This window comes from Poecilia formosa, unplaced genomic scaffold (assembly GCF_000485575.1).
Source record: "Poecilia formosa unplaced genomic scaffold, Poecilia_formosa-5.1.2 Scaffold19, whole genome shotgun sequence".
NCBI lineage: Eukaryota > Metazoa > Chordata > Actinopteri > Cyprinodontiformes > Poeciliidae > Poecilia > Poecilia formosa.
In genome coordinates this window covers 1,263,470-1,289,997 of record NW_006799958.1, presented here as the reverse complement: position 1 = coordinate 1,289,997, position 26,528 = coordinate 1,263,470, and the positions used below count along the sequence as shown (strand labels likewise).

The 26,528-nt window shown below is 39.4% G+C and overlaps 1 protein-coding gene across 1 annotated transcript in view; it reads left to right on the top strand.

Moving 5' to 3' along the window:
* Nucleotides 1-26,528, top strand: part of nalcn (sodium leak channel, non-selective) — an 82,729-nt gene that overhangs the window by 49,287 nt on the left and 6,914 nt on the right. Inside the window, exons 17-32 of the mRNA XM_016669013.1 lie at nt 6,984-7,120; nt 8,770-8,911; nt 9,375-9,448; nt 11,578-11,679; nt 11,786-11,855; nt 12,077-12,168; nt 12,299-12,421; nt 12,626-12,682; nt 13,360-13,480; nt 13,575-13,706; nt 23,152-23,319; nt 23,422-23,526; nt 24,391-24,497; nt 24,582-24,702; nt 24,816-24,914; nt 25,036-25,129. Of these exons, the coding sequence (XP_016524499.1) occupies nt 6,984-7,120; nt 8,770-8,911; nt 9,375-9,448; nt 11,578-11,679; nt 11,786-11,855; nt 12,077-12,168; nt 12,299-12,421; nt 12,626-12,682; nt 13,360-13,480; nt 13,575-13,706; nt 23,152-23,319; nt 23,422-23,526; nt 24,391-24,497; nt 24,582-24,702; nt 24,816-24,914; nt 25,036-25,129 (1,744 nt within the window). The remainder of the gene's footprint in view (nt 1-6,983; nt 7,121-8,769; nt 8,912-9,374; nt 9,449-11,577; nt 11,680-11,785; nt 11,856-12,076; nt 12,169-12,298; nt 12,422-12,625; nt 12,683-13,359; nt 13,481-13,574; nt 13,707-23,151; nt 23,320-23,421; nt 23,527-24,390; nt 24,498-24,581; nt 24,703-24,815; nt 24,915-25,035; nt 25,130-26,528) is intronic.

Sequence of the window (26,528 nt, the reverse complement as noted above, 5' to 3'; positions counted from 1 at the left end):
ACTTTCTTTTAATTCTGCTTTTTGACTAACGGCTTCTTCCTCTCTGAGTGGTCTTTCAGCCTGTATTAGTGCCAGATTATTTTAGCTTAACCGCTTCAGTCTGCTCTACACCAAAGATCTGCAACTCCAGTCCTCAAGTACCATTGTTCTACAACGTCTGGTTGCATCCCTACCCTCCAACACACCTGAAAGAAATGATCACATAGCAAGAATGTAATTCAGTGTAATGTGTTGGAGCAGGGATGCATCCAAAAGATGCAGGACAAAGGCACCCGAGGCCTGGCGTAGCAGACCTCTGGCCTACAGCTTTACCAAATTTATTTGCTTTCCTTTGGAGATGAAGGCACACATTTTGCTCTAATACCTTCCTGATTATTGTAGATCATTCAGTTTTTTTTTGTAATGTAATACAAAAAAGCTGTGTGTTTGAGGTGTGCCATAAAACACATATGTGCCTCCAGTTATTGGAACTGTCAGAAAGCTTGAGCCTGGACATCTTCAACTAACTAAATATTTGATTTTGGTCATTTGGTACCTGACCGAAAGCAGATAAAGTTTAGTCTAATTATGTAGAAACTAAAGTAATTGTGTTTCATTCAAGGCTTCCTTCTTTTGTTTTTTGTCAGTTGACTGGCATCATTTTTTGATTAAGAAATGAGAACATCTCTGGTACTTGAAGTTGTTTTCGGTATTAGGAACAGCTATCAGAGGTTTATGGGCTGTGTGGCTTTACAACAGCTCCAAAGCACGGCTCATTACCCAGCTAATGTGAGGAGAGGGTGACCCTGCTGACTCGCTCTCAGCTCTCTGTCCCCTGGGCCAAACAGCCATGCTATCCCCAAGGCTAAAGGAAGACAGTGAGGAAATGTTGAGTCAAGAAAGGTCAAAGTGAATCACACGCACGTTTACATGTCTGCATAATAGAGGTCCGTTGATTAGAAGGGACAAAAATCCTGCATCATACATCGAAGAATGAGATCAAGATGCGTATTTGTATAATGTCCAGTCTGATCCACATCCTTCCACATAAACAACTCCCGTCTGGATGTGTTGATGAATGTGTTGTTTTGCTAGGCTCTGATGGCTGAATGGTAAAATGCAGAGGACTTGACCAGTGTGTACGCACACGCCTACAGGCATTCAGCTTATCTGTGTGGGCGGCAATTTCGTAGGTGGCTGTTCAGCAGTTCCACATTGTTTCTGCTGGCTGGTCTCTCAAATATTCATTTTCTATGTTTGTGCGTACAGAGGGTCCTTCTACAGGGACCAGTGGGATGGCTCAGAGGACTTGTTCTGTGTGATGCACGGAGCATAGACATGACTGTCACATAAACAGCTAATGCTTTTACTCCTGTGCTTTAGAGTACCTGAGTGACTAATGACCAGTTCTTAAATGTTGTACTGTTCCCATGTTGTGTTAGTGATACTCAATGAGTGGATGAATTGTTTGAAGACTGCGCCATGCTCAAAAGACTTTTTTTTTTTTTGCAAAAAATGCAAGCCATATGTTAAATCATGCATTGGTTATCATAAATTTTAATTATTTTTCATAAATTAATTCTACTTCACAGATCCTCTATCCATTGTTTCGGTACTCTGATAGCTAACAGGTGCGCCTCAGTAAATTTGAATATCCTGGAAAAGGTAATTTAGTTCAATTGTGGATTTTCTCCAGGCTTTTTAATTGAGTGCTGCTTTACACTCCTGTCAATGCTGTGGTTTCCCATCTTTCTCAGGGAAACATTTTTTCTTCCGATATTTTTCCTTGCTCTTAACATTCTGTTATTAAATAGATTAATTTATCAATTAAATTAGTACATGTTCCTCTTGGTTATTTAAATATTTTAAAAACTAAATGCATATGAAAAAAAAAATCAAATTAAAGTTTAATAATAAAAATAGTTTGCAGCATCTGGTTGGTTAATTTGCACAGCGGGTCAACTTCTGACAAATTATATAGAAAGGATCAGCGGTGGCTTTTCATGCCGAATCCATGTACAAAAAAAAACAAACAAAAAAAACACATAATGTGTTTCAGCACAAAACTGACATTAAATAATTAGAATATTCTTTCCTTGAAACAAAATGCATGTTTTTACTAACAGATATATAATAAATTATCTACATGTTGGATTACTATTTTTAAACAATTGGGGGCACATTAAAGTTGTACATTATTATTTAGCTGGTGAACTATAGCACCTTTGACCTTCATAATAAAAGTTTAAAATCCAATTGACGTAATCTTTCTGAAAAATAGAGTTACTCACTCACACACATATTTGTCATCTCATAAAATAAAAGTTAGTGATGTTATTATTATTATTCTGGGTCCAAGTTGTAAAATTGAAATTTTACACAATATTCAAGCCTCTTTTTTTGTGTTCTCTCTAATCATGGCTGCTTTTATCAAACCCACATTTTCCTACTGACCTTTCGCCCTTACTGAATTTGGCACAATGCTAATGGCTAGTGTTTGTCAGCGCCACCCAAGTCATGGTCTGAAAATCCATGAAAAATCCTGAATGAAGAGCTTCCTAGCTCAGCGGAGCCTGAAATTGGCTTAAATGGTGGGGGAAGTGGTGGACACTCACCTGAGTGAGTCTTAAGGCAAAACACATTAGTCTTGCTTCCATTGTTGCGCCGCTGCACTTGGAATTTCTTCGATGGCAGGAAATGTCGTACTCGGGTTTTATCGGCTTTTCGCTGGTGATTCCAAGAGAAATAAAACTCCTGATTTGAGTAGACAACTGTAATGCAAAACATGTGGTTAGAAAATACACATATACACTCATACACCTGGAAGCATGCATTAATTCTAAAACTTAGCGGGAAATATCATATTATTTCTGTCAGTGAGACAGAACGATACTTTAGACTTTAGTGATTGTGTTTTTATGTGGCAAGGCAGATTATCCAGCTGGAGGCAGCTCTTCTGTCTGACGCTACTTCTGCTATGTATGTGCTTTCTTCATAGCAAGATTGTATGTCAATTTCTATATGAATACGGGACACAAGGATTTTTTTTTAAAAGAACAGTTTTTATGAGCTATGCAGAGCATATCTTCAGCACTATAAGCATTTAGTTTTTATTATTATTCATGCTGAGTGCAACAAGGTGACTACGAGCACATCATGATCGGTAATATATTTTATTTAAATTGACAAATTAGTTTTTGTGAAACAGTTCAAGCTCAGTCAGATGAGAATAGATACTCCCAGAATAGTGTCACAGGTTATACTTTGTTTGATTTTGGCTGTTTCAGATTAAAGGAGCCTGTGTGCAAATGCACACCACACTTTTCAGATTTTTATTTGTTTAAAAAACTTTATGAACCATGTATCATTTTCTCTTTGACTGAACAGATTAGCATTATTTCATACAGGATATAGTGACTTTGTTATATGCCAAAATGCAAAAGGTTTTAAGGGGTGTAAAAGAAGGGAGCAACATTTAAACATAAAGCCAGTTTATTGGGGAATAAATCTTTCAACTGTGTTGTTACATAATCTTTATATGTTACTGTAATGTCTGTAAACCTTGTGGAAACTAAGCACTGGGGCTACAGGTGAGAAACATTTCTTAAAACGGGTCTTGAGTAAGTATCTGTCTTGAATATGCGTCATAAAGTTCTTTGCCAATTGTACAAAGAACTTTATAAAGAAGTTCTGTTGTGTATGTTTTATTCCCTTTTGCAGCAGACTTGTACTTGGTGAACATAATATTGGCACATAACATTTTTTTTTTTTTTGTGCAATGTTTGTGCTATCTGGAAATAAAGACCCATGTAGATCAAAGGTAGTAAAAGCCCCCAAAATGATATCTGGGAATGCATGCTTTCTAAAGTTTTGTGAGGAAAAAAATAAAAGCATCGATAGAAGCTGACATTTTTAGAGAACTGGAAGCTTAGGGAAAAAGATGGTTGCAGTAAATTTGAAACAACACTTCACACGACACGAAAAGCTTGGCTGTGTTGGAACGTTCCTGAAGATAAAGGGTTTCTTTCTCTGAGTTGGCAGAATTGATCATGACTTTTTGGAGAAGGAGAGCAATTTTAATTAATGTGTGTGTGTGTGTGTGTGTGTGTGTGTGTGTGTGTGTGTGTGTGTGTGTGTGTGTGTGTGTGTGCGGGTTGGGGGGCAACGGGGTATGTGTGCTTGATTGTTATTTGTGTGTTTTGCTTCTGCTCCCAAATGTAGAGGTACCATTTAAAATTACTGCCTCATTTCTAGATCAGGACTGTAGAACAAATAAGCCCATAATTTTGCTCGAAATCTAATTTCAGCATGATGGCACAGGGGCAGCAGCAGCAGTGAAGAGCCTTGATAGTATGAAACGGAACAACATCAATTCCAGACATGGCACTCGTCGTCGGAGAGCGTTTTTAAAAATGCATATATACGTAAGGTGAGGAGGTGCAAAGCGTCTCAGCATTCCGAAGCATGACATTTTTTTCTCTCTTTTTTTATTTATTTATTTAGAATCTTAGACAGTTTAAGAGCGGCTTTTATTTTAACCATTGGTTTGCATTACATCAAGGCACTTAACGTTATGGCACAGAGCGATCCTCTTGACTCTGCTCCTCACTTCTCTCTGGCTGGGTCCATCTGTTTAGAGATCAAAGTACTCGATAACCCTTGAATGTATGTCATTGCTGTAGGAGACGGCATACAATCATTAGCCCGAGAGATCCTGCACGCATGCATAATAAAATGTTCTCAGACAAGCACTTCGAAACCTGAAAATGCAATCTAGTTGAGTTTTATTTTGGAACATTTATGTCACTCTTGGCCATGGCTGCTCCCAATGCTAAACCCATCCATCCATATTCTACACTTGCTTAATCCTTGCATGGATGCGGGGGTCCGGTGACTGCTTTCAGTGGTCAGTGGGAAGACTGCCAAATCCTTTTTTTTTTTGGAATATATTTAGTTTAAATTGGGTTGGTTGTTGAAACAAAACAACAGTCAGGCAGAGGGACATATTCTGTCCTCTGCCTCCTAAATGATCCCTGAGCTTGAACATATGGATACTCTTCAGATTTTATGAGATACCAAGAGCCGTTGCTTGCATTGTTGTTCCATTGCATTTTGACGTTCTGATGATCCAGTCAGTGATTACACTGGAAGAAAGTGTTTCCATTGTTTGAGCTGCTGTATCCTCCCTCTTTTCAGCCTGTGGGGTGCACAGCTTTTGAGATCTGGCATAAGACTTTGCATGTGAAGACAGAATACATTAGCTGAAGCTGCTGTGATACCTGATGTTTCCTATCCTGCTGTGATTGTATGTGGTTTGGAAACTTGTTTTACTTTTTGTGAACCACAGAGTCCTGTCACGTATTTTAGATTATGTGCAGCTTCCGAATGGATAAGAAAATAGGTCGGGCTGTTATCAATTGGAGCCGCTGCAAAGAATTGTCATATGAACGTAAATTAATATTTACAGATCGACTAATAACATAAAGTTGCTACTGTGTCTGTGATCTAGTAATAGCAGTAATTGCACATGTGTGGGCTACCATGATCGTCTCAGATTGTTAATGCCAGTGTACCAAATGTTTCAACTATGATCAAAATAATCTGTGGAAACCATTTCTTAGCTGGTGATCAAATAGTATGTCCATCAGTATCAGCTGCTTAGGATTAAATTTTACCGTGACACATAATGTTATGGGAAAATGCTGTTCCAGTAGGTAAGGGCTGTCTGGACTACGGTACTAAAAGTCCAATAGGTAAAGAAGCATTACAACCAACAGACAATGACAGACAAGATTGTTTGTTTGTTTTTTTGTTATATTTACTGCACTGTTTGAGTAAACCTATTAACATTTATGTGAGCCAGTGGTAAGGTCCAAGACCTTCTTTTTTTTCTTTTCTTTGTGACTCTGTTCACCAAGTTTAATTTCTGTCTTCATCTCCTTACACCATGCCTGTAGCTCTGCAGCCAGAATATAGACGGAAAGCTTAGGCAAGCAGATGCTGCTGCATAATTCCATCTTCGCAGTGTGCCACTCACCCACTCAGGGCAAAAAAGAAACTCCCACATTCTTGTCTGCTAGAAGCAGGAATCCGATCGACAGACCTTCATTTCCTCATTTAATGTCTCTCCTTCCCGCTCGCAGGTATACTCCACTCTCATTCGGTAGCTTGAAATCAAATAAGTGCAGAGAAATTCGTCCGTACACAAATATTATCGTTTTGCACAGAACTTTTACTGGGAGAGACATTCATTAAGTCCACTCAGTATTTTTTCCCCCGACTGTTACCTTCTCTGAGCGATATGCCGCCAATCACTATTGCTCTAAATTTAGTTCACTTTCAGGCCTAATCAGCAATGCATCATGGGATATCTCCAGGCACCCAGACACTGAACACCTGCAAGGGAATTTCAATCAGCCTCCCCCATAAGTAATTAAATGAAAATAATTGGTTTCATTTCCTTTGTCATCTTTTTATTCCACCATTGTGTGCCAGGGCGCACACGCACATTATTCTGTCGCTTCCTTTTTCTGTTCTCCATTAACCACTCCAAAGTAATCTCTCTTTTTTTTTCTTTTGTTGCCATCTTCCCCCTATTATGAAAAGTAAGTGGGATCTCATCCTCTGTGTGGTTGTCTGTAATGTACGTGATGTGTGTGTTGTAGGTAAGTATGTTGCTGCCATCATCAGGCAGAGAAATAAAGCTGCACCTTTACAACCGAGAGAAATTCTCTCTGCCAGACTTGTTTTTTTTTTTTTTCGTTTCTTTTTTATTATTCATACGTACCGAGGATAATTTGAGTTTTTCAAAAATCCCAAATGTTCCTGCTGTCTTACACTTGAGCTGATTCTGTCCCTTTCTCCCCTTGTATCTTGTTTAAATCCCTCTCTTCTCCTCGCAGTGGTTGCGTCATCAAGGTTGATTTCACCATTTTACAGAAGCTTTTCATGCTTGTTCTGCTCTGAATGTGAGCTGACACGCCACACTCTTTTTCTCCCGTCAGCTCAAGCAAAGCGAAGCCAACGCAGACACCAAAGAGAAGCTCCCTTTACGACTCAGGATCTTTGAAAAGTTCCCCAACAGACCTCAGATGGTGAAGATCTCAAAGCTCCCGTCTGATTTCACCGTGCCCAGAATCAGGTATTCCATCACGGGGACGGATACAGCGTCTTACAAAAAATGTTAACATTAACTTTTTCGCATTGATGTCTTGTTGCAATCAAAAACTCTAGTTATATTTTATTCTGGTTACATGCCAGCCAACACCCATCTTGTGGCTATGTGGAATAGGTGGGCACAAAAGTCTTAATGTCTCGATGTGCGGCAAGTTCGTGGCCAGGAGGGTTTTAACGTTGAATATGTCCAATAGGTTTTCATGCATAGATTTCATAATCATGTTATATATGCTCAATAGAAGTTTTGGCATTTGTTAATCATATTCAATTGGGTCACTTTTTCTGCTGTATTATGCACACGCAAGCTGTATTACATCAGTTTGTGTGTGCCTTTTGCCATGTTTCTAGAGACTTATGTTGTGTGAGTATTAGTGGTGGGACTCAATTAAAACTTTTGCTAAAAATGCATTTAATCTAATTTTAATCAAAAACCCTTTTGCTACTAAATTATTGAATAACTAGACATATGAACTCAACAACAAAGATATTTAACGTTTCTAATCTTTCTCGTCAGTCGCTATTGTTTGCAGACGTCGCTTGTGCATCAGATTTACGGGTGTACCAGAAACACAATTCAGAGGTTCCGGTTCATTTTTATTTTTTCTATGCAAAAATAGAAAAAAAATGCAATTAATTGCATTAAAATTGTTAATGTATTCAAATCTGTGTACTTTAATACATCAAAATGAACATGACAACATTATCGTTGTAGGTATTTATGCAAGCAGATGGAAAGAAGCTTTGGGATATAATCTGACACATTTACAAATACCCTGTGTCTGTTCATTAGACTGTCCCTGTTAAAAATAAATACAATTTGGGGAAATACAATCTGAAATTTTACCTGAACACACCATCCTTTCTATGAAACACGAAACGGAAGGTGTTTCAACTTGAAGACTTGAAGAGAGAGGGACTTAAATGCACGCTTCAGGTTGTTGTCCTGCTGGAAGGCGAACATCCACCACAGTCTCAAATCTTTTGTATCCTCTGCAGGTTGTATGCCAGGATTACCCAGTGTTTAAAGCTAAAATGAAATGGTTTGGATCTGGAGCATATTCAAGTGTTAGACTGTCCATTCATTGGCTATATGAGTTCTATATTATAATTTATTTTCCAGTAGTTCAAACTACATCACATTGGGAAAAAAATGAGCAAACATTGCCACCACTTCCCTAAAGCCGTCCACATTATATTGCCTAATGTGAAATAAGGAAGAAAAGGGGAAAATATTTCATATCGTCTCTGTGCGGATAGAAAATCATTCACATCGAGGCCCATTTGTCGCACAGCTTTTAGCAGGGGAGCTGAATTCCATCCAGCACAGCAGACTTCATAATAAGTCGTATTATTAAGTTAGTGATTAGTGCACAGCTGGATTTTTTTTTTTTTTTTTTCCTCTCGGTATAGAGAGCACTCCCTCAGCAGCCCATATGTTGGGCTTCTGCAGCAGCAGCTTCCACTGATGTATTTTGCAGATGGATTTGCTCTAACACAGTTTAGTCCTTTTTAATAAATCTGTGACCATTTTCCTTACCGCTGTATGCGACTGCCACGAGTTGTAAAACCGCTGTAAGCATCACTGTTGTTATTTGTGTTTGCTGTGAATTCTAGAGAGAGTTTTATGAAGCAGTTTATTGATCGTCAGCAGCAGGATACCAGCTGTTTGTTCCGCCGTCTCCCCTCAGCTTCGTCCTCCTCCTGTGACCACTCCAAACGATCAGCCATTGAGGACAATAAGTATATTGACCAAAAGGTAGCTACACGTGCTGCTTCTAATTACACATCAGGTCCTCCCCTCTCTCTGTTATTGTTTTATTTTTTTTTTTCTTTCAAACACACAGAGACACATATAGAGGCTGCTTTAGAGGCATGTAAAGATGAATGTTCTGTGTCCACATAGAATAGATTCCAACCAGGGGGTTCCTATCTGTCTAATAAAAGTAAGGATATGTACGGATAGGATATTTAGAATGCAGTCCCATTGCTTAATTGTTCCACCAATGCAATAGTTTCCTATCCATCTATGATCATTAGAGTCCAGAGAAGTGAAGACTTAAGGCATTAAGACTGTTAAGCAACCTTGATAATGTCCCTCAGTAACTCCCACACAATGTCTGCAGCTATGCATTTGGCAAGCTTTTTTTTTTTTTTTTTATATGATCTGCCACAATTATCAAACTTTTGAGCTCATGCCCACTCACGCTTCGCTCTCTCAGCTTCGCAGATCAATTTTTAGCATCCGTGCCCGCAACCTTTTGGAGAAAGAGACGACGATCAATAAAATCCTACGGTAAGACACACCCCTGTCACCACAGTAGGTGTGAGGTTTGGTGTTATGATGTGATGCTTTACTCGAATGTTTATTGATCATTACATCGTGAAATTTTGGCTTTACAATGTTTTTCCCAAAAAACCTACTTTGTGTGAGTTTTCATCAGCTGTGGGAGAATAATTTTAAGAGATTGACTCCTACACAGTGTTAACCTCGTAAAGTAAATGTCATTTGGCGATTATGGCTTGTCTTTGCAGTGCCCATTGTCAAAAGGTTAAAAGAAAGCAGTTGGCTGCATTTGTATTTTATTTTTTAAAGGAACTTTCTATGTGCATACAGATGCCTGTAGTAGTGGAGGTACTAATAGACCTTGAAAAAATGTAAGATAATTCAAGTTTAGATTGTTTTCTTTGAAGGAAACTTTAAGAATATGTAGATTATTATTTTTCTTATTATTTTTAATGAATTTTGTTTTTAATGAAGCCAATCAGTAAGACAACTTTTTATTAACTTGAATGCAGAGAATTTAGCCTAGAGTTCAGACCAGGTTTAACAAAATAACACAAAGAAAATGTATTTGACTCTTTACCAAGATGCCTAAAGCAAGCAAAGATTAGATCTGCAACAACGGAGGAGGACGAGGCTCAACGACGTGATAATTCTGGCATAATTATTAAGATTTATTTGAACATTCTGTTCCAGTTTAGTCAAAAACTGCAACGATTAATCCAGTGGCACTTTGCAGCACAGATGGCTCATGACACAACGCAAATCCAGAACTGTTTTGTAAAAGAAAAACTTTTGGTATGACCAAATTTGTCATCTGACCTGTATTATTTGTTAGAACAAAATGGTGGTTCTAACAAATAAACAAAAGACAAAAAACATTCTCCAAGGAGGTATTTCTGCATTTGAATGAGTCCGTCGATAGAAGGTGCACATGTGCAAAAATCTAATTTTATCCTAGAATAAAACTTACCCTTTGTATTTGTAGCTATATCCGCTTACTTTTGTGAAAAATGAAAAGTTTTTTCTTACAACACATTTTTGTTCTGATCCTCAAATTATATCAAAAACGCTACAATTCATTCTCTCTTCCCGTACCGGCTCTTTGTTCCTAAAACCACTGCGTTGGTGCACAGACGCAAAATTAGAACCAGACTGATCATCGCTGTAGACGCATCAGACGTAGCTCTGTCACACCAGCAGCACCGCTTGTCAACGTTTCTCACTTTTTATATATATATATATACACACACCTACACACTCAGTGCCACTTCAGACTCATTTACTGTCGCAAAGAAGTAAATGGATAATTTGCTGTTCAGCATGGCAGAGACGGCACTAAGTGCAGATTAGATTGCAAACACTGTGTCCAATCTGCGCAGCCCAAATGTTCTGTCTGTCTGAGAGACGGACAGCAGATCAGGAGTCATAGCACGTTCTGTCTGGCTCGCCATCTTCCACGCGAGCATGCAATTAGACCCAAATACCGACATATGCAAACTCACACTCTGTAGCAGAAGCAGCAGCCATTCATCCGTGCTTATGACCAATTAACAAGTAATCCCTCCGAGTTGCTATAAATATTACAAAGTGTTGCACAGTGCCGATGCCCATCATCTCGTTAGCTCTCCTCTGGCTCTTTGAAACTATTAGAGCCCTCTCTCACGCATAAAAGAAGCCCTAACCCTTAAAGTGTCAAAACAATACAAAGCACCTTCAAAAGTAATAAGACCCATTTAAACTATTTCACATTTTGTCACATTACAGTATTTATTTGTGTGTTTTATTCAGACCAGGTTCATTTTCAGGTTGAATTGCTGTCCATTTGTCCTGCAGTAGAAATGCAGCGGAGAGACAAACTACCCCAGTAAACATCCAGAAAAGCTTCATGCAGCGGAAGCACGTTTAGTCACAGTCTGAAGTCTTTTTGCATGTCTCTTTTGAACCTCCAAGATGATTGGATGTTCAGTAATATCCAATCATCTTTGTCTGCCAGATGGAGAAACACAACCCCAAAGCATGATGCTGCCACCACTGTGGCTTATGATGCTTTTGTGATCCTTTTAACAAAGAGGCATTCTTTTTTTTTTTTTTTACCGCCTTTCGACTGGTACTAAGAAAACTGTTGTCTTGTTTCCCAGGGCTTGCACCAGGCAGCGGATGCTGAGTGGATCTTTTGAAGGGCAACCAGCCAAAGAGCGCTCCATACTTAGTGTGCAGCACCACATACGACAAGAGCGCAGGTCTGACACGTGCACACACAGGCACACGTTTAAGTTGGCATGTATTCCTGTTGACGCCCAGTATTGAGCCGTGAACGCTCCTCATCTTTGCTCACCGTCTCCTCAGGTCTCTGCGACATGGATCCACCAGTCAGAGGATCAGCCGGGGGAAGTCGCTGGAAACGCTCACCCAGGACGTAAGCACACCTCCTGAGTCACATCCGATTTGTTTCCCTTTTTTTCCTCCTTTGTTGTTTTTAGTACCAAAACGGTTACGTCGTAAATAAATGCGTGCTTGCGTTTAATTACGAGCAAAACACTGCATACAAGTATGTATTTATGCCGTTGGTTTTTACACAGAGTGATGGTAATTCAATCTAAAGGTGTGTTATGCTATGTTTTTTGTTTTTTTCCCCAGCATTCCAGCACAGTGCGCTACCGCAATGCTCAGAGGGAGGACAGTGAGATCAAGATGATCCAAGAAAAGAAAGAACAGGCAGAAATGAAGAGGTATTTGCAGGGAAAAAGAGTTAAACAGCAAAGAGAACCTTTAAAAAAAAATAAATAAATCCACAGTGCTCTTTACCTTGTAATCCCTTTGCATGATTATCTGCTTGCCACTCAACTCTTGTCTGAGCAGAAAGGTTCAGGAGGAGGAGCTGAGGGAAAACCATCCTTACTTTGATAAGCCTCTTTTCATCGTGGGTCGAGAGCATCGCTTCAGGAACTTCTGCAGGATGATCGTCCGGGCGCGCTTCAATGCGTAAGATTCGTCCAAATAAACACATAACAAATATCCGACTGCTGATATCTTTTCCGTGTCCAGTTTCTTTTGGAAGCAAAATTACATCAATGATAATAATTGATCTGCATTAAATGACCGACTCAGGGTGATGTAAACCTGTGAAATACACTGTAAAACCATAACGTCGTATTTTTTTTCTGTTTCATCGTCTTTCACACCCAGATCAAAAACTGACCCGATAACAGGAGCAGTGAAGAACACCAAATACCATCAGCTGTAGTAAGTGTGGCTCATAATTGTTCATCAGGTGTTCGGATTAGTGCTTCATATGCATTACATCTTACTCATTGTGAAACAAAGTTCAGAAAAGCTGCATCTGTTACTGAGTCTGCAGATACATCAATTGATGTTTTGGGTTTTTTTCCTCTTTAATCAAGCTCACTTTACCTGAATTTTCCCTACATATGTATGTACTTATTAGCATAAAAACAAATCCACGGTTTCCTCTGGGGAAATAAATAAATAAATAAGCCACTAGCAGGCTCCCGCACAAGCTGAGAATATGCAACCATTCGACTAATGTCTTGTCGAGGTGATACATATAAACCATGTGGGACACTGGGTTCAAAGGTCAGGAATTCCCTACTCTTGATGTAATCGGTAACACAATTGACAGAAATGTTGAGTTTCAATTGCTAATATTTGCCACAAGTTATGAATGACTTGCGGTGTGTTTAAAAGTACGTGATAAAAAGAGGAGGGCTAAGCACAGTTTCTATCAGAATCAAAGTGAGCGTAGCACACTAGACAGTAAAATTACCGTTCTGTGAATTAATTTGCATCGTATCCAGTGTTTCAACCACATGCTAATAGCCAAACTGTAAGCTAATTAAAATCCCACATCTGCTTTTTGGAAACCAGCTCATAAATTGCTGCCGATGTGTCTGTCCTCGCAGTGATCTTCTGGGCTTAGTCACTTATCTGGACTGGGTGATGATCGTGGTGACCATCTGCTCCTGCATCTCCATGATGTTTGAATCACCCTTCACCAGGGTCATGCACGTCCCCACTCTGCAGGTATTATAACCCCAGATGGACAGTCGGTCACATGGTGTCGACGGGCAGATTCGCCGGGGAACAGATGTCGCCGTAATCAGGACGTGTGTTTCAGATCGGGGAGTATGTGTTTGTGATATTCATGAGCATCGAACTCAACCTAAAGATCATGGCCGACGGTCTGTTCTTCACTCCGACGGCCATTATCCGGGACTTTGGAGGAGTGATGGACATCTTCATCTATCTTGTAAGAAATGTAATAAGCGATATGATTCTGAGGTGGGGGAAAAAAAAAAAAAGTTTACTATGGGGAGAAAACCAGAGTTCTGAGCTCTTTTAAAAAGAAAAATATGACAGTGCTAATGTAGACTTTTCAAAGAAAGTAAAAGCACAAGAAAGATGTTGCCGCTCTCTCTGTTTTGGCATCTTTGCAATATTGATTCACGAAAAACAACGAAATAAACTCATGATGTTGTATAATTCTGCCCATCGGCTTAAACATTCGTCAGGAGTTGTTTTTCTGTCGTTGTTTAGCATCTTTATTTCCTCGTAGAATTGTACTTTAAGTTCTCGCACCAACATTCCTTGAAGTGTCGATGAGTGGCAGACAAAAATTGATAAGAATTAATCAAACTAAAAAAAATGAAATAAAATAAGCTCCAATTTAGGATATTTGTAAATCCCCCCTCCCCCAAAATAACCGGATGATTCGGATTGATACTTTTGCTGTTTGAAATATTTCTCTGCTGTAGCAATAAGTAAATGCTGCATTTAGGTTTCAAAATGGGATTTAATGCAATTTTTCTATACTTTATTGTAATTGGTGTTGGGATTTAACCTACTCAATAAAGGATGAGATTTGTTTTTATGGAGCTATTCTGTGTTCATGTTTGCAGTGGTAGATTTTCAATCAGAATTGATATCACGACTTTTCCAAGTCCCACTGGTGTAGATTTTGAAATGGAGCTGCTGCCCAAATAAAATGACCCTGAAGCCAGATTGAGGTTTTTATCCCGACTTGTGGAACATCCAGATGATAAAACTCGACTACTGTGTAATTCAAATCTACCATAGCTAGAAATTAGAGTTTGGAAATGTCTCAAATTTAAAAAGGATTCTTGGAATCCTGAAATAAGACTCGAAGAATGCCTTGACTCATCGAATGTTGTTATATTTTTCAATCTAATGCAGGTTTTCAGCCGTCTCCTTTTTCATATGTGTACACACTATTGTTTAGACTTGCAGACATTTACATAGTTGTGTTTTTACCATCTAATCACAAAAAACTTTTATCCTAAGGCACTCTATTGTGTTATTGTAATATCATTATCCTGTTTCCCTTAGTGTAGGTGTTGTAAGGTTTCTTTTTAAGTCTCTCTGCTGTGCTTTGTTTCCGCACTGCAGGTGAGTCTGATCTTCCTCTGCTGGCTTCCTACTGACATCCCTCCAGAGTCTGGAGCTCAGCTGCTGATGATGCTGCGCTGCCTCCGCCCGCTCAGGATCTTCAAGCTGGTTCCTCAGATGAGGAAGGTTGTGCGGGAGGTTCTTAAAGGATTCAAGGAGATTTTCCTGGTTAGTGGTCGAGTGTAGCTTTTCAAAATCCTGCGGTTTTGATTTAACAGTCCGGAGTCGGACTCTGTCAGCTTTTTCTGCTCTTGGATAATTGTCTCTCAGGTTTCCATTCTGCTTCTCACGCTGATGCTGGTGTTCGCAAGCTTTGGAGTTCAACTGTTCGCCGGAAAGCTGGCCAAATGCAACGACCCGCGAATCCTTAAACGGGTACTGAAAGGAACATAATCTCCTTATAAACTTTCCCTTCCTGCACCGTACTCCCTGTGGAGAACATCCAGATGAATAAATAAAACTGGTTAAATCCAGCAGTTCTGCTCGTCTACTAAAAGCAGCCTTGATTCTTTTATACAGGTTTTAGCTGATATGTTGTGTTATACTAACTTTTATTCTCTAGTTCTTTGACGAGATTTTTTCTTATTACTCTTTTGTGTTTTTTAATGTCTTTATTTTATCAACTGTTTATGAGGATGATAATATCATTACTATTTCTCTGATGAACTGTGGAAATTATTTTAGTATTAATGTTCCCATCATGACTTACATATGGATCTGGAGAATAGTTTTTACCTTAAATATAAAACTTTAAAGTTATTTTATGAAATAAAAGTTTATGAAGTAAATTCACAGCATTTAACTACACATGCACTTATAAGTACATATTTTTTTTTTCCCTAATCGTCTTTAATTTGTAAGGTCAAACACTGACAAATCAGTTTTTCTCTCCTTTTCATTAAATGCTTAAAAACTAAGAACTTCCACAATTTTCTGTCTGTAACTGTATCAACTAACAGCATATAGTAACAGCATAACAGCATATAGTCTAATACATATATATATGTATTAGTATATATATATTACTTGTATGTATTTGGTTAAAAATCATGACGCAAATAAGAAGGTGATCTTGGAGCTCTTTCTTTTACGACTTGATCCAAACCTTCCACGTTTCTTAATGAATTTGCAGCACAATTATCGTCTTTTTCTTAAGTCAGACCACAAACAAAAACTTTGTTTCTACTTTGCTTTTGCTTATTTACTCNCAATTAATTGCATTAAAATTGTTAATGTATTCAAATCTGTGTACTTTAATACATCAAAATGAACATGACAACATTATCGTTGTAGGTATTTATGCAAGCAGATGGAAAGAAGCTTTGGGATATAATCTGACACATTTACAAATACCCTGTGTCTGTTCATTACACTGTCCCTGTTAAAAATAAATACAATTTGGGGAAATACAATCTGAAATTTTACCTGAACACACCATCCTTTCTATGAAACACGAAACGGAAGGTGTTTCAACTTGAAGACTTGAAGAGAGAGGGACTTAAATGCACGCTTCAGGTTGTTGTCCTGCTGGAAGGCGAACATCCACCACAGTCTCAAATCTTTTGTATCCTCTGCAGGTTGCATACCAGGATTACCCAGTGTTTAAAGCTAAAATGAAATGGTTTGGATCTGGAGCATATTCAAGTGTTAGACTGTCCATTCATTGGCTATATGAGTTCTATATTATAATTTATTTTCCAGTAGTTCAAACTACATCACATTGGGGAAAAAAATGAGCAAACGTTGCCACCACTTCCCCAAAGCCGTCCAACATTATATTGCCTAATGTAAAATAAGGAAGAAAAGGGGAAAATATTTCATATCGTCTCTGTGCGGATAGAAAATCATTCACATCGAGGCCCATTTGTCGCACAGCTTTTAGCAGGGGAGCTGAATTCCATCCAGCACAGCAGACTTCATAATAAGTCGTATTATTAAGTTAGTGATTAGTGCACAGCTGGATTTTTTTTTTTTTTTTTCCTCTCGGTATAGAGAGCACTCCCTCAGCAGCCCATATGTTGGGCTTCTGCAGCAGCAGCTTCCACTGATGTATTTTGCAGATGGATTTGCTCTAACACAGTTTAGTCCTTTTTAATAAATCCGTGACCATTTTCTTTACCGCTGTATGCGACTGCCACGAGTTGTAAAACCGCTGTAAGCATCACTGTTGTTATTTGTGTTTGCTGTGAATTCTAGAGAGAGTTTTATGAAGCAGTTTATTGATCGTCAGCAGCAGGATACCAGCTGTTTGTTCCGCCGTCTCCCCTCAGCTTCGTCCTCCTCCTGTGACCACTCCAAACGATCAGCCATTGAGGACAACAAGTATATTGACCAAAAGGTAGCTACACGTGCTGCTTCTAATTACACATCAGGTCCTCCCCTCTCTCTGTTATTGTTTTATTTTTTTTTTTCTTTCAAACACACAGAGACACATATAGAGGCTGCTTTAGAGGCATGTAAAGATGAATGTTCTGTGTCCACATAGAATAGATTCCAACCAGGGGGTTCCTATCTGTCTAATAAAAGTAAGGATGAGTACGGATAGGATATTTAGAATGCAGTCCCATTGCTTAATTGTTCCACCAATGCAATAGTTTCCTATCCATCTATGATCATTAGAGTCCAGAGAAGTGAAGACTTAAGGCATTAAGACTGTTAAGCAACCTTGATAATGTCCCTCAGTAACTCCCACACAATGTCTGCAGCTATGCATTTGGCAAGCTTTTTTTTTTTTTTTTTATATGATCTGCCACAATTATCAAACTTTTGAGCTCATGCCCACTCACGCTTCGCTCTCTCAGCTTCGCAGATCAATTTTTAGCATCCGTGCCCGCAACCTTTTGGAGAAAGAGACGACGATCAATAAAATCCTACGGTAAGACACACCCCTGTCACCACAGTAGGTGTGAGGTTTGGTGTTATGATGTGATGCTTTACTCGAATGTTTATTGATCATTACATCGTGAAATTTTGGCTTTACAATGTTTTTCCCAAAAAACCTACTTTGTGTGAGTTTTCATCAGCTGTGGGAGAATAATTTTAAGAGATTGACTCCTACACAGTGTTAACCTCGTAAAGTAAATGTCATTTGGCGATTATGGCTTGTCTTTGCAGTGCCCATTGTCAAAAGGTTAAAAGAAAGCAGTTGGCTGCATTTGTATTTTATTTTTTAAAGGAACTTTCTATGTGCATACAGATGCCTGTAGTAGTGGAGGTACTAATAGACCTTGAAAAAATGTAAGATAATTCAAGTTTAGATTGTTTTCTTTGAAGGAAACTTTAAGAATATGTAGATTATTATTTTTCTTATTATTTTTAATGAATTTTGTTTTTAATGAAGCCAATCAGTAAGACAACTTTTTATTAACTTGAATGCAGAGAATTTAGCCTAGAGTTCAGACCAGGTTTAACAAAATAACACAAAGAAAATGTATTTGACTCTTTACCAAGATGCCTAAAGCAAGCAAAGATTAGATCTGCAACAACGGAGGAGGACGAGGCTCAACGACGTGATAATTCTGGCATAATTATTAAGATTTATTTGAACATTCTGTTCCAGTTTAGTCAAAAACTGCAACGATTAATCCAGTGGCACTTTGCAGCACAGATGGCTCATGACACAACGCAAATCCAGAACTGTTTTGTAAAAGAAAAACTTTTGGTATGACCAAATTTGTCATCTGACCTGTATTATTTGTTAGAACAAAATGGTGGTTCTAACAAATAAACAAAAGACAAAAAACATTCTCCAAGGAGGTATTTCTGCATTTGAATGAGTCCGTCGATAGAAGGTGCACATGTGCAAAAATCTAATTTTATCCTAGAATAAAACTTACCCTTTGTATTTGTAGCTATATCCGCTTACTTTTGTGAAAAATGAAAAGTTTTTTCTTACAACACATTTTTGTTCTGATCCTCAAATTATATCAAAAACGCTACAATTCATTCTCTCTTCCCGTACCGGCTCTTTGTTCCTAAAACCACTGCGTTGGTGCACAGACGCAAAATTAGAACCAGACTGATCATCGCTGTAGACGCATCAGACGTAGCTCTGTCACACCAGCAGCACCGCTTGTCAACGTTTCTCACTTTTTATATATATATATATACACACACCTACACACTCAGTGCCACTTCAGACTCATTTACTGTCGCAAAGAAGTAAATGGATAATTTGCTGTTCAGCATGGCAGAGACGGCACTAAGTGCAGATTAGATTGCAAACACTGTGTCCAATCTGCGCAGCCCAAATGTTCTGTCTGTCTGAGAGACGGACAGCAGATCAGGAGTCATAGCACGTTCTGTCTGGCTCGCCATCTTCCACGCGAGCATGCAATTAGACCCAAATACCGACATATGCAAACTCACACTCTGTAGCAGAAGCAGCAGCCATTCATCCGTGCTTATGACCAATTAACAAGTAATCCCTCCGAGTTGCTATAAATATTACAAAGTGTTGCACAGTGCCGATGCCCATCATCTCGTTAGCTCTCCTCTGGCTCTTTGAAACTATTAGAGCCCTCTCTCACGCATAAAAGAAGCCCTAACCCTTAAAGTGTCAAAACAATACAAAGCACCTTCAAAAGTAATAAGACCCATTTAAACTATTTCACATTTTGTCACATTACAGTATTTATTTGTGTGTTTTATTCAGACCAGGTTCATTTTCAGGTTGAATTGCTGTCCATTTGTCCTGCAGTAGAAATGCAGCGGAGAGACAAACTACCCCAGTAAACATCCAGAAAAGCTTCATGCAGCGGAAGCACGTTTAGTCACAGTCTGAAGTCTTTTTGCATGTCTCTTTTGAACCTCCAAGATGATTGGATGTTCAGTAATATCCAATCATCTTTGTCTGCCAGATGGAGAAACACAACCCCAAAGCATGATGCTGCCACCACTGTGGCTTATGATGCTTTTGTGATCCTTTTAACAAAGAGGCATTCTTTTTTTTTTTTTTTACCGCCTTTCGACTGGTACTAAGAAAACTGTTGTCTTGTTTCCCAGGGCTTGCACCAGGCAGCGGATGCTGAGTGGATCTTTTGAAGGGCAACCAGCCAAAGAGCGCTCCATACTTAGTGTGCAGCACCACATACGACAAGAGCGCAGGTCTGACACGTGCACACACAGGCACACGTTTAAGTTGGCATGTATTCCTGTTGACGCCCAGTATTGAGCCGTGAACGCTCCTCATCTTTGCTCACCGTCTCCTCAGGTCTCTGCGACATGGATCCACCAGTCAGAGGATCAGCCGGGGGAAGTCGCTGGAAACGCTCACCCAGGACGTAAGCACACCTCCTGAGTCACATCCGATTTGTTTCCCTTTTTTTCCTCCTTTGTTGTTTTTAGTACCAAAACGGTTACGTCGTAAATAAATGCGTGCTTGCGTTTAATTACGAGCAAAACACTGCATACAAGTATGTATTTATGCCGTTGGTTTTTACACAGAGTGATGGTAATTCAATCTAAAGGTGTGTTATGCTATGTTTTTTGTTTTTTTCCCCAGCATTCCAGCACAGTGCGCTACCGCAATGCTCAGAGGGAGGACAGTGAGATCAAGATGATCCAAGAAAAGAAAGAACAGGCAGAAATGAAGAGGTATTTGCAGGGAAAAAGAGTTAAACAGCAAAGAGAACCTTTAAAAAAAAATAAATAAATCCACAGTGCTCTTTACCTTGTAATCCCTTTGCATGATTATCTGCTTGCCACTCAACTCTTGTCTGAGCAGAAAGGTTCAGGAGGAGGAGCTGAGGGAAAACCATCCTTACTTTGATAAGCCTCTTTTCATCGTGGGTCGAGAGCATCGCTTCAGGAACTTCTGCAGGATGATCGTCCGGGCGCGCTTCAATGCGTAAGATTCGTCCAAATAAACACATAACAAATATCCGACTGCTGATATCTTTTCCGTGTCCAGTTTCTTTTGGAAGCAAAATTACATCAATGATAATAATTGATCTGCATTAAATGACCGACTCAGGGTGATGTAAACCTGTGAAATACACTGTAAAACCATAACGTCGTATTTTTTTTCTGTTTCATCGTCTTTCACACCCAGATCAAAAACTGACCCGATAACAGGAGCAGTGAAGAACACCAAATACCATCAGCTGTAGTAAGTGTGGCTCATAATTGTTCATCAGGTGTTCGGATTAGTGCTTCATATGCATTACATCTTACTCATTGTGAAACAAAGTTCAGAAAAGCTGCATCTGTTACTGAGTCTGCAGATACATCAATTGATGTTTTGGGTTTTTTTCCTCTTTAATCAAGCTCACTTTACCTGAATTTTCCCTACATATGTATGTACTTATTAGCATAAAAACAAATCCACGGTTTCCTCTGGGGAAATAAATAAATAAATAAGCCACTAGCAGGCTCCCGCACAAGCTGAGAATATGCAACCATTCGACTAATGTCTTGTCGAGGTGATACATATAAACCATGTGGGACACTGGGTTCAAAGGTCAGGAATTCCCTACTCTTGATGTAATCGGTAACACAATTGACAGAAATGTTGAGTTTCAATTGCTAATATTTGCCACAAGTTATGAATGACTTGCGGTGTGTTTAAAAGTACGTGATAAAAAGAGGAGGGCTAAGCACAGTTTCTATCAGAATCAAAGTGAGCGTAGCACACTAGACAGTAAAATTACCGTTCTGTGAATTAATTTGCATCGTATCCAGTGTTTCAACCACATGCTAATAGCCAAACTGTAAGCTAATTAAAATCCCACATCTGCTTTTTGGAAACCAGCTCATAAATTGCTGCCGATGTGTCTGTCCTCGCAGTGATCTTCTGGGCTTAGTCACTTATCTGGACTGGGTGATGATCGTGGTGACCATCTGCTCCTGCATCTCCATGATGTTTGAATCACCCTTCACCAGGGTCATGCACGTCCCCACTCTGCAGGTATTATAACCCCAGATGGACAGTCGGTCACATGGTGTCGACGGGCAGATTCGCCGGGGAACAGATGTCGCCGTAATCAGGACGTGTGTTTCAGATCGGGGAGTATGTGTTTGTGATATTCATGAGCATCGAACTCAACCTAAAGATCATGGCCGACGGTCTGTTCTTCACTCCGACGGCCATTATCCGGGACTTTGGAGGAGTGATGGACATCTTCATCTATCTTGTAAGAAATGTAATAAGCGATATGATTCTGAGGTGGGGGAAAAAAAAAAAAAGTTTACTATGGGGAGAAAACCAGAGTTCTGAGCTCTTTTAAAAAGAAAAATATGACAGTGCTAATGTAGACTTTTCAAAGAAAGTAAAAGCACAAGAAAGATGTTGCCGCTCTCTCTGTTTTGGCATCTTTGCAATATTGATTCACGAAAAACAACGAAATAAACTCATGATGTTGTATAATTCTGCCCATCGGCTTAAACATTCGTCAGGAGTTGTTTTTCTGTCGTTGTTTAGCATCTTTATTTCCTCGTAGAATTGTACTTTAAGTTCTCGCACCAACATTCCTTGAAGTGTCGATGAGTGGCAGACAAAAATTGATAAGAATTAATCAAACTAAAAAAAATGAAATAAAATAAGCTCCAATTTAGGATATTTGTAAATCCCCCCTCCCCCAAAATAACCGGATGATTCGGATTGATACTTTTGCTGTTTGAAATATTTCTCTGCTGTAGCAATAAGTAAATGCTGCATTTAGGTTTCAAAATGGGATTTAATGCAATTTTTCTATACTTTATTGTAATTGGTGTTGGGATTTAACCTACTCAATAAAGGATGAGATTTGTTTTTATGGAGCTATTCTGTGTTCATGTTTGCAGTGGTAGATTTTCAATCAGAATTGATATCACGACTTTTCCAAGTCCCACTGGTGTAGATTTTGAAATGGAGCTGCTGCCCAAATAAAATGACCCTGAAGCCAGATTGAGGTTTTTATCCCGACTTGTGGAACATCCAGATGATAAAACTCGACTACTGTGTAATTCAAATCTACCATAGCTAGAAATTAGTTTGGAAATGTCTCAAATTTAAAAAGGATTCTTGGAATCCTGAAATAAGACTCGAAGAATGCCTTGACTCATCGAATGTTGTTATATTTTTCAATCTAATGCAGGTTTTCAGCCGTCTCCTTTTTCATATGTGTACACACTATTGTTTAGACTTGCAGACATTTACATAGTTGTGTTTTTACCATCTAATCACAAAAAACTTTTATCCTAAGGCACTCTATTGTGTTATTGTAATATCATTATCCTGTTTCCCTTAGTGTAGGTGTTGTAAGGTTTCTTTTTAAGTCTCTCTGCTGTGCTTTGTTTCCGCACTGCAGGTGAGTCTGATCTTCCTCTGCTGGCTTCCTACTGACGTCCCTCCAGAGTCTGGAGCTCAGCTGCTGATGATGCTGCGCTGCCTCCGCCCGCTCAGGATCTTCAAGCTGGTTCCTCAGATGAGGAAGGTTGTGCGGGAGGTTCTTAAAGGATTCAAGGAGATTTTCCTGGTTAGTGGTCGAGTGTAGCTTTTCAAAATCCTGCGGTTTTGATTTAACAGTCCGGAGTCGGACTCTGTCAGCTTTTTCTGCTCTTGGATAATTGTCTCTCAGGTTTCCATTCTGCTTCTCACGCTGATGCTGGTGTTCGCAAGCTTTGGAGTTCAACTGTTCGCCGGAAAGCTGGCCAAATGCAACGACCCGCGAATCCTTAAACGGGTACTGAAAGGAACATAATCTCCTTATAAACTTTCCCTTCCTGCACCGTACTCCCTGTGGAGAACATCCAGATGAATAAATAAAACTGGTTAAATCCAGCAGTTCTGCTCGTCTACTAAAAGCAGCCTTGATTCTTTTATACAGGTTTTAGCTGATATGTTGTGTTAAACTAACTTTTATTCTCTAGTTCTTTGACGAGATTTTTTCTTATTACTCTTTTGTGTTTTTTAATGTCTTTATTTTATCAACTGTTTATGAGGATGATAATATCATTACTATTTCTCTGATGAACTGTGGAAATTATTTTAGTATTAATCTTCCCATCATGACTTACATATGGATCTGGAGAATAGTTTTTACCTTAAATATAAAACTTTAAAGTTATTTTATGAAATAAAAGATTATGAAGTAAATTCACAGCATTTAACTACACATGCACTTATAAGTACATATTTTTTTTTTCCCTAATCGTCTTTAATTTGTAAGGTCAAACACTGACAAATCAGTTTTTCTCTCCTTTTCATTAAATGCTTAAAAACTAAGAACTTCCACAATTTTCTGTCTGTAACTGTATCAACTAACAGCATATAGTAACAGCATAACAGCATATAGTCTAATACATATATATATGTATTAGTATATATATATTACTTGTATGTATTTGGTTAAAAATCATGACGCAAATAAGAAGGTGATCTTGGAGCTCTTTCTTTTACGACTTGATCCAAACCTTCCACGTTTCTTAATGAATTTGCAGCAGAATTATCGTCTTTTTCTTAAGTCAGACCACAAACAAAAACTTTGTTTCTACTTTGCTTTTGCTTATTTACTCATTTGTTGTTTAAACTGTGTGATCCCACACAGGAGGATTGCTATGGCATCTTCCGGATTAATGTGAGTGTTTCCAGAAATCTCAACCTGAAGCTGAAGGCTGAGGAGAAGAAACCCGGTTTCTGGGTACCAAGAGTCTGGTAGGACTTCCTTGTTTTGATATCGTTTTCTTATAAAGTCGCCCTGCGGAACCAGTGACCGTATCAACCAATCTGACTTTCCAGGGCAAATCCTCGAAACTTCAACTTTGACAATGTCGGCAATGCCATGTTGGCTCTCTTTGAAGTTCTGTCCCTCAAAGGCTGGGTGGAGGTCCGAGACGTCATCATTCACCGAGTTGGGCCGGTAATAATCTTCAGCTAAAATCATTTTTTCCCTATGCTCTCTGTTTTATTTTTTCTACATTAAACAGAAATAATCATGACTGCGCTTTAACTCACACGTCTATGTCTCTGCAGATCCATGGCATCTACATCCACGTCTTTGTGTTTCTGGGATGCATGATCGGCCTCACGCTGTTCGTCGGAGTCGTCATAGCGAACTTCAATGAGAACAAAGTAAAATACTGCTATTGACGAGTTTCTGTCAATGTTTCTTTTTTCCGAGGAACAGTGCCTGTGTTTTGCCTCGGCTTCATGATTTCAGTGCTGTTGTGTTTCTTTCCTCTTTGACTTTCAGGGCACTGCCCTGCTAACAGTGGACCAGAGGAGATGGGAGGATCTGAAGAGCCGACTGAAAATAGCCCAACCGCTCCACCTGCCCCCCCGCCCAGGTACAACGAAGCGCACTAACGCGCAAAAAAATGTACATCAAAGGCTTTCCGAGTAACTGCAGGACACAACGCAGAGCCAGAGCGTCAAAAGCTTAACGTTGTGAAAACATCACGTCCGCCCCTGTTCTGGGATTGACTGTGCGCTCGCGCGCGCGTGTGCCCGCTAGCGCATCGCTAAACAGCACCTGCATGATTAATTCGTATTTAATAGTCCTTGTTTTTTGGCTGCGGATTGATGCCTGGAGGAATTAATCGTGACACTCGAATGACGACCAGCGGCAGTAACAGCAAAAGCCCGAATATGAAGGCAGATCAAGCAAATGGCTTGGACACCGAATGTCACACCCTGCTACAAGGAAATTAATCACATTCTCGCACCTCGCTCGAATTTAAAAACAAGCTCTGGTGTCAATTTATGCTCGTACACAAATATATCCGGCTTTCTTTCGTGCGTGTCTTAAGTGGTGAGCGTAGGGAAGCGCTGCATCCTTATTGAGTTTGGCCACAGATTCACGCCGCTTCCCTCGCTTATGTGACTGGAGTCATGGGAACAGTCAAGGCGCCTCGGAGGCAGCGTGGGAAATTGCTTGTTAGTACAGGCAGGGCTGAGAACTAACAGCAAAATCGAAGGCTTCGGTTTTAGTCAGCAGCGCCGCTTGCCCCCGGCTTTAACAACCAGACCGATCCACATCCAGAGGTGTTTCGTCGCTGGCGAGCCATTGCAGCGCGGAGCTGATTAACGTCTTCATGTCTGCAAAAACCGCCAGCGTGGTCAGTGCTTACGCTTTGCAAAAGCTCAAACTGATTTAAAGCTCTGTTTGTGAAAAATTAAATAAATAAATAAAAAAACAGCGGCTGCGAAGTGAGCTCATTTTTGAAACCTTGCAACAACGACATAAAAGTTCCAACGCAGAAACTAGCAACATGCAAGACTTAAATATGTTATGCTGAAAATGTGATTTTAGAGCCACATGTAAGATTGTAAAACTTGGCAAATATGCTGATCAGATGGATGGTTCTAGTTAAAATTGTATTGACTCTCTGAAATTACTGCCTTCGAGCAAACATTGAAGCCTCACTGTCTATTACCAAATCTGAGTTTATTGTTTGCATTGTTTCCTGACAGTACGCCCACTCATCTGTATGAATAAAAGTTTGCGAAAGCTGCACAACAGAAGTCTGTTCAAGTCTTAATCAGATCTAGATGGTCCATAAATGCCATCTTGTGGACACTGAAGGGTACTGCGCTGACGAGATTTGAGATGTCTTCGGTGCTGCGGAGAAGCGTTTGAGATCGCATTTTGTCACAGGGTGGAGAGAAAATAATCCATAAACATCCAAACGAAAAAAAAAAGTGACCCATTTCAGCATTTAGCTCCCCGTATCATTAACTTTGCAA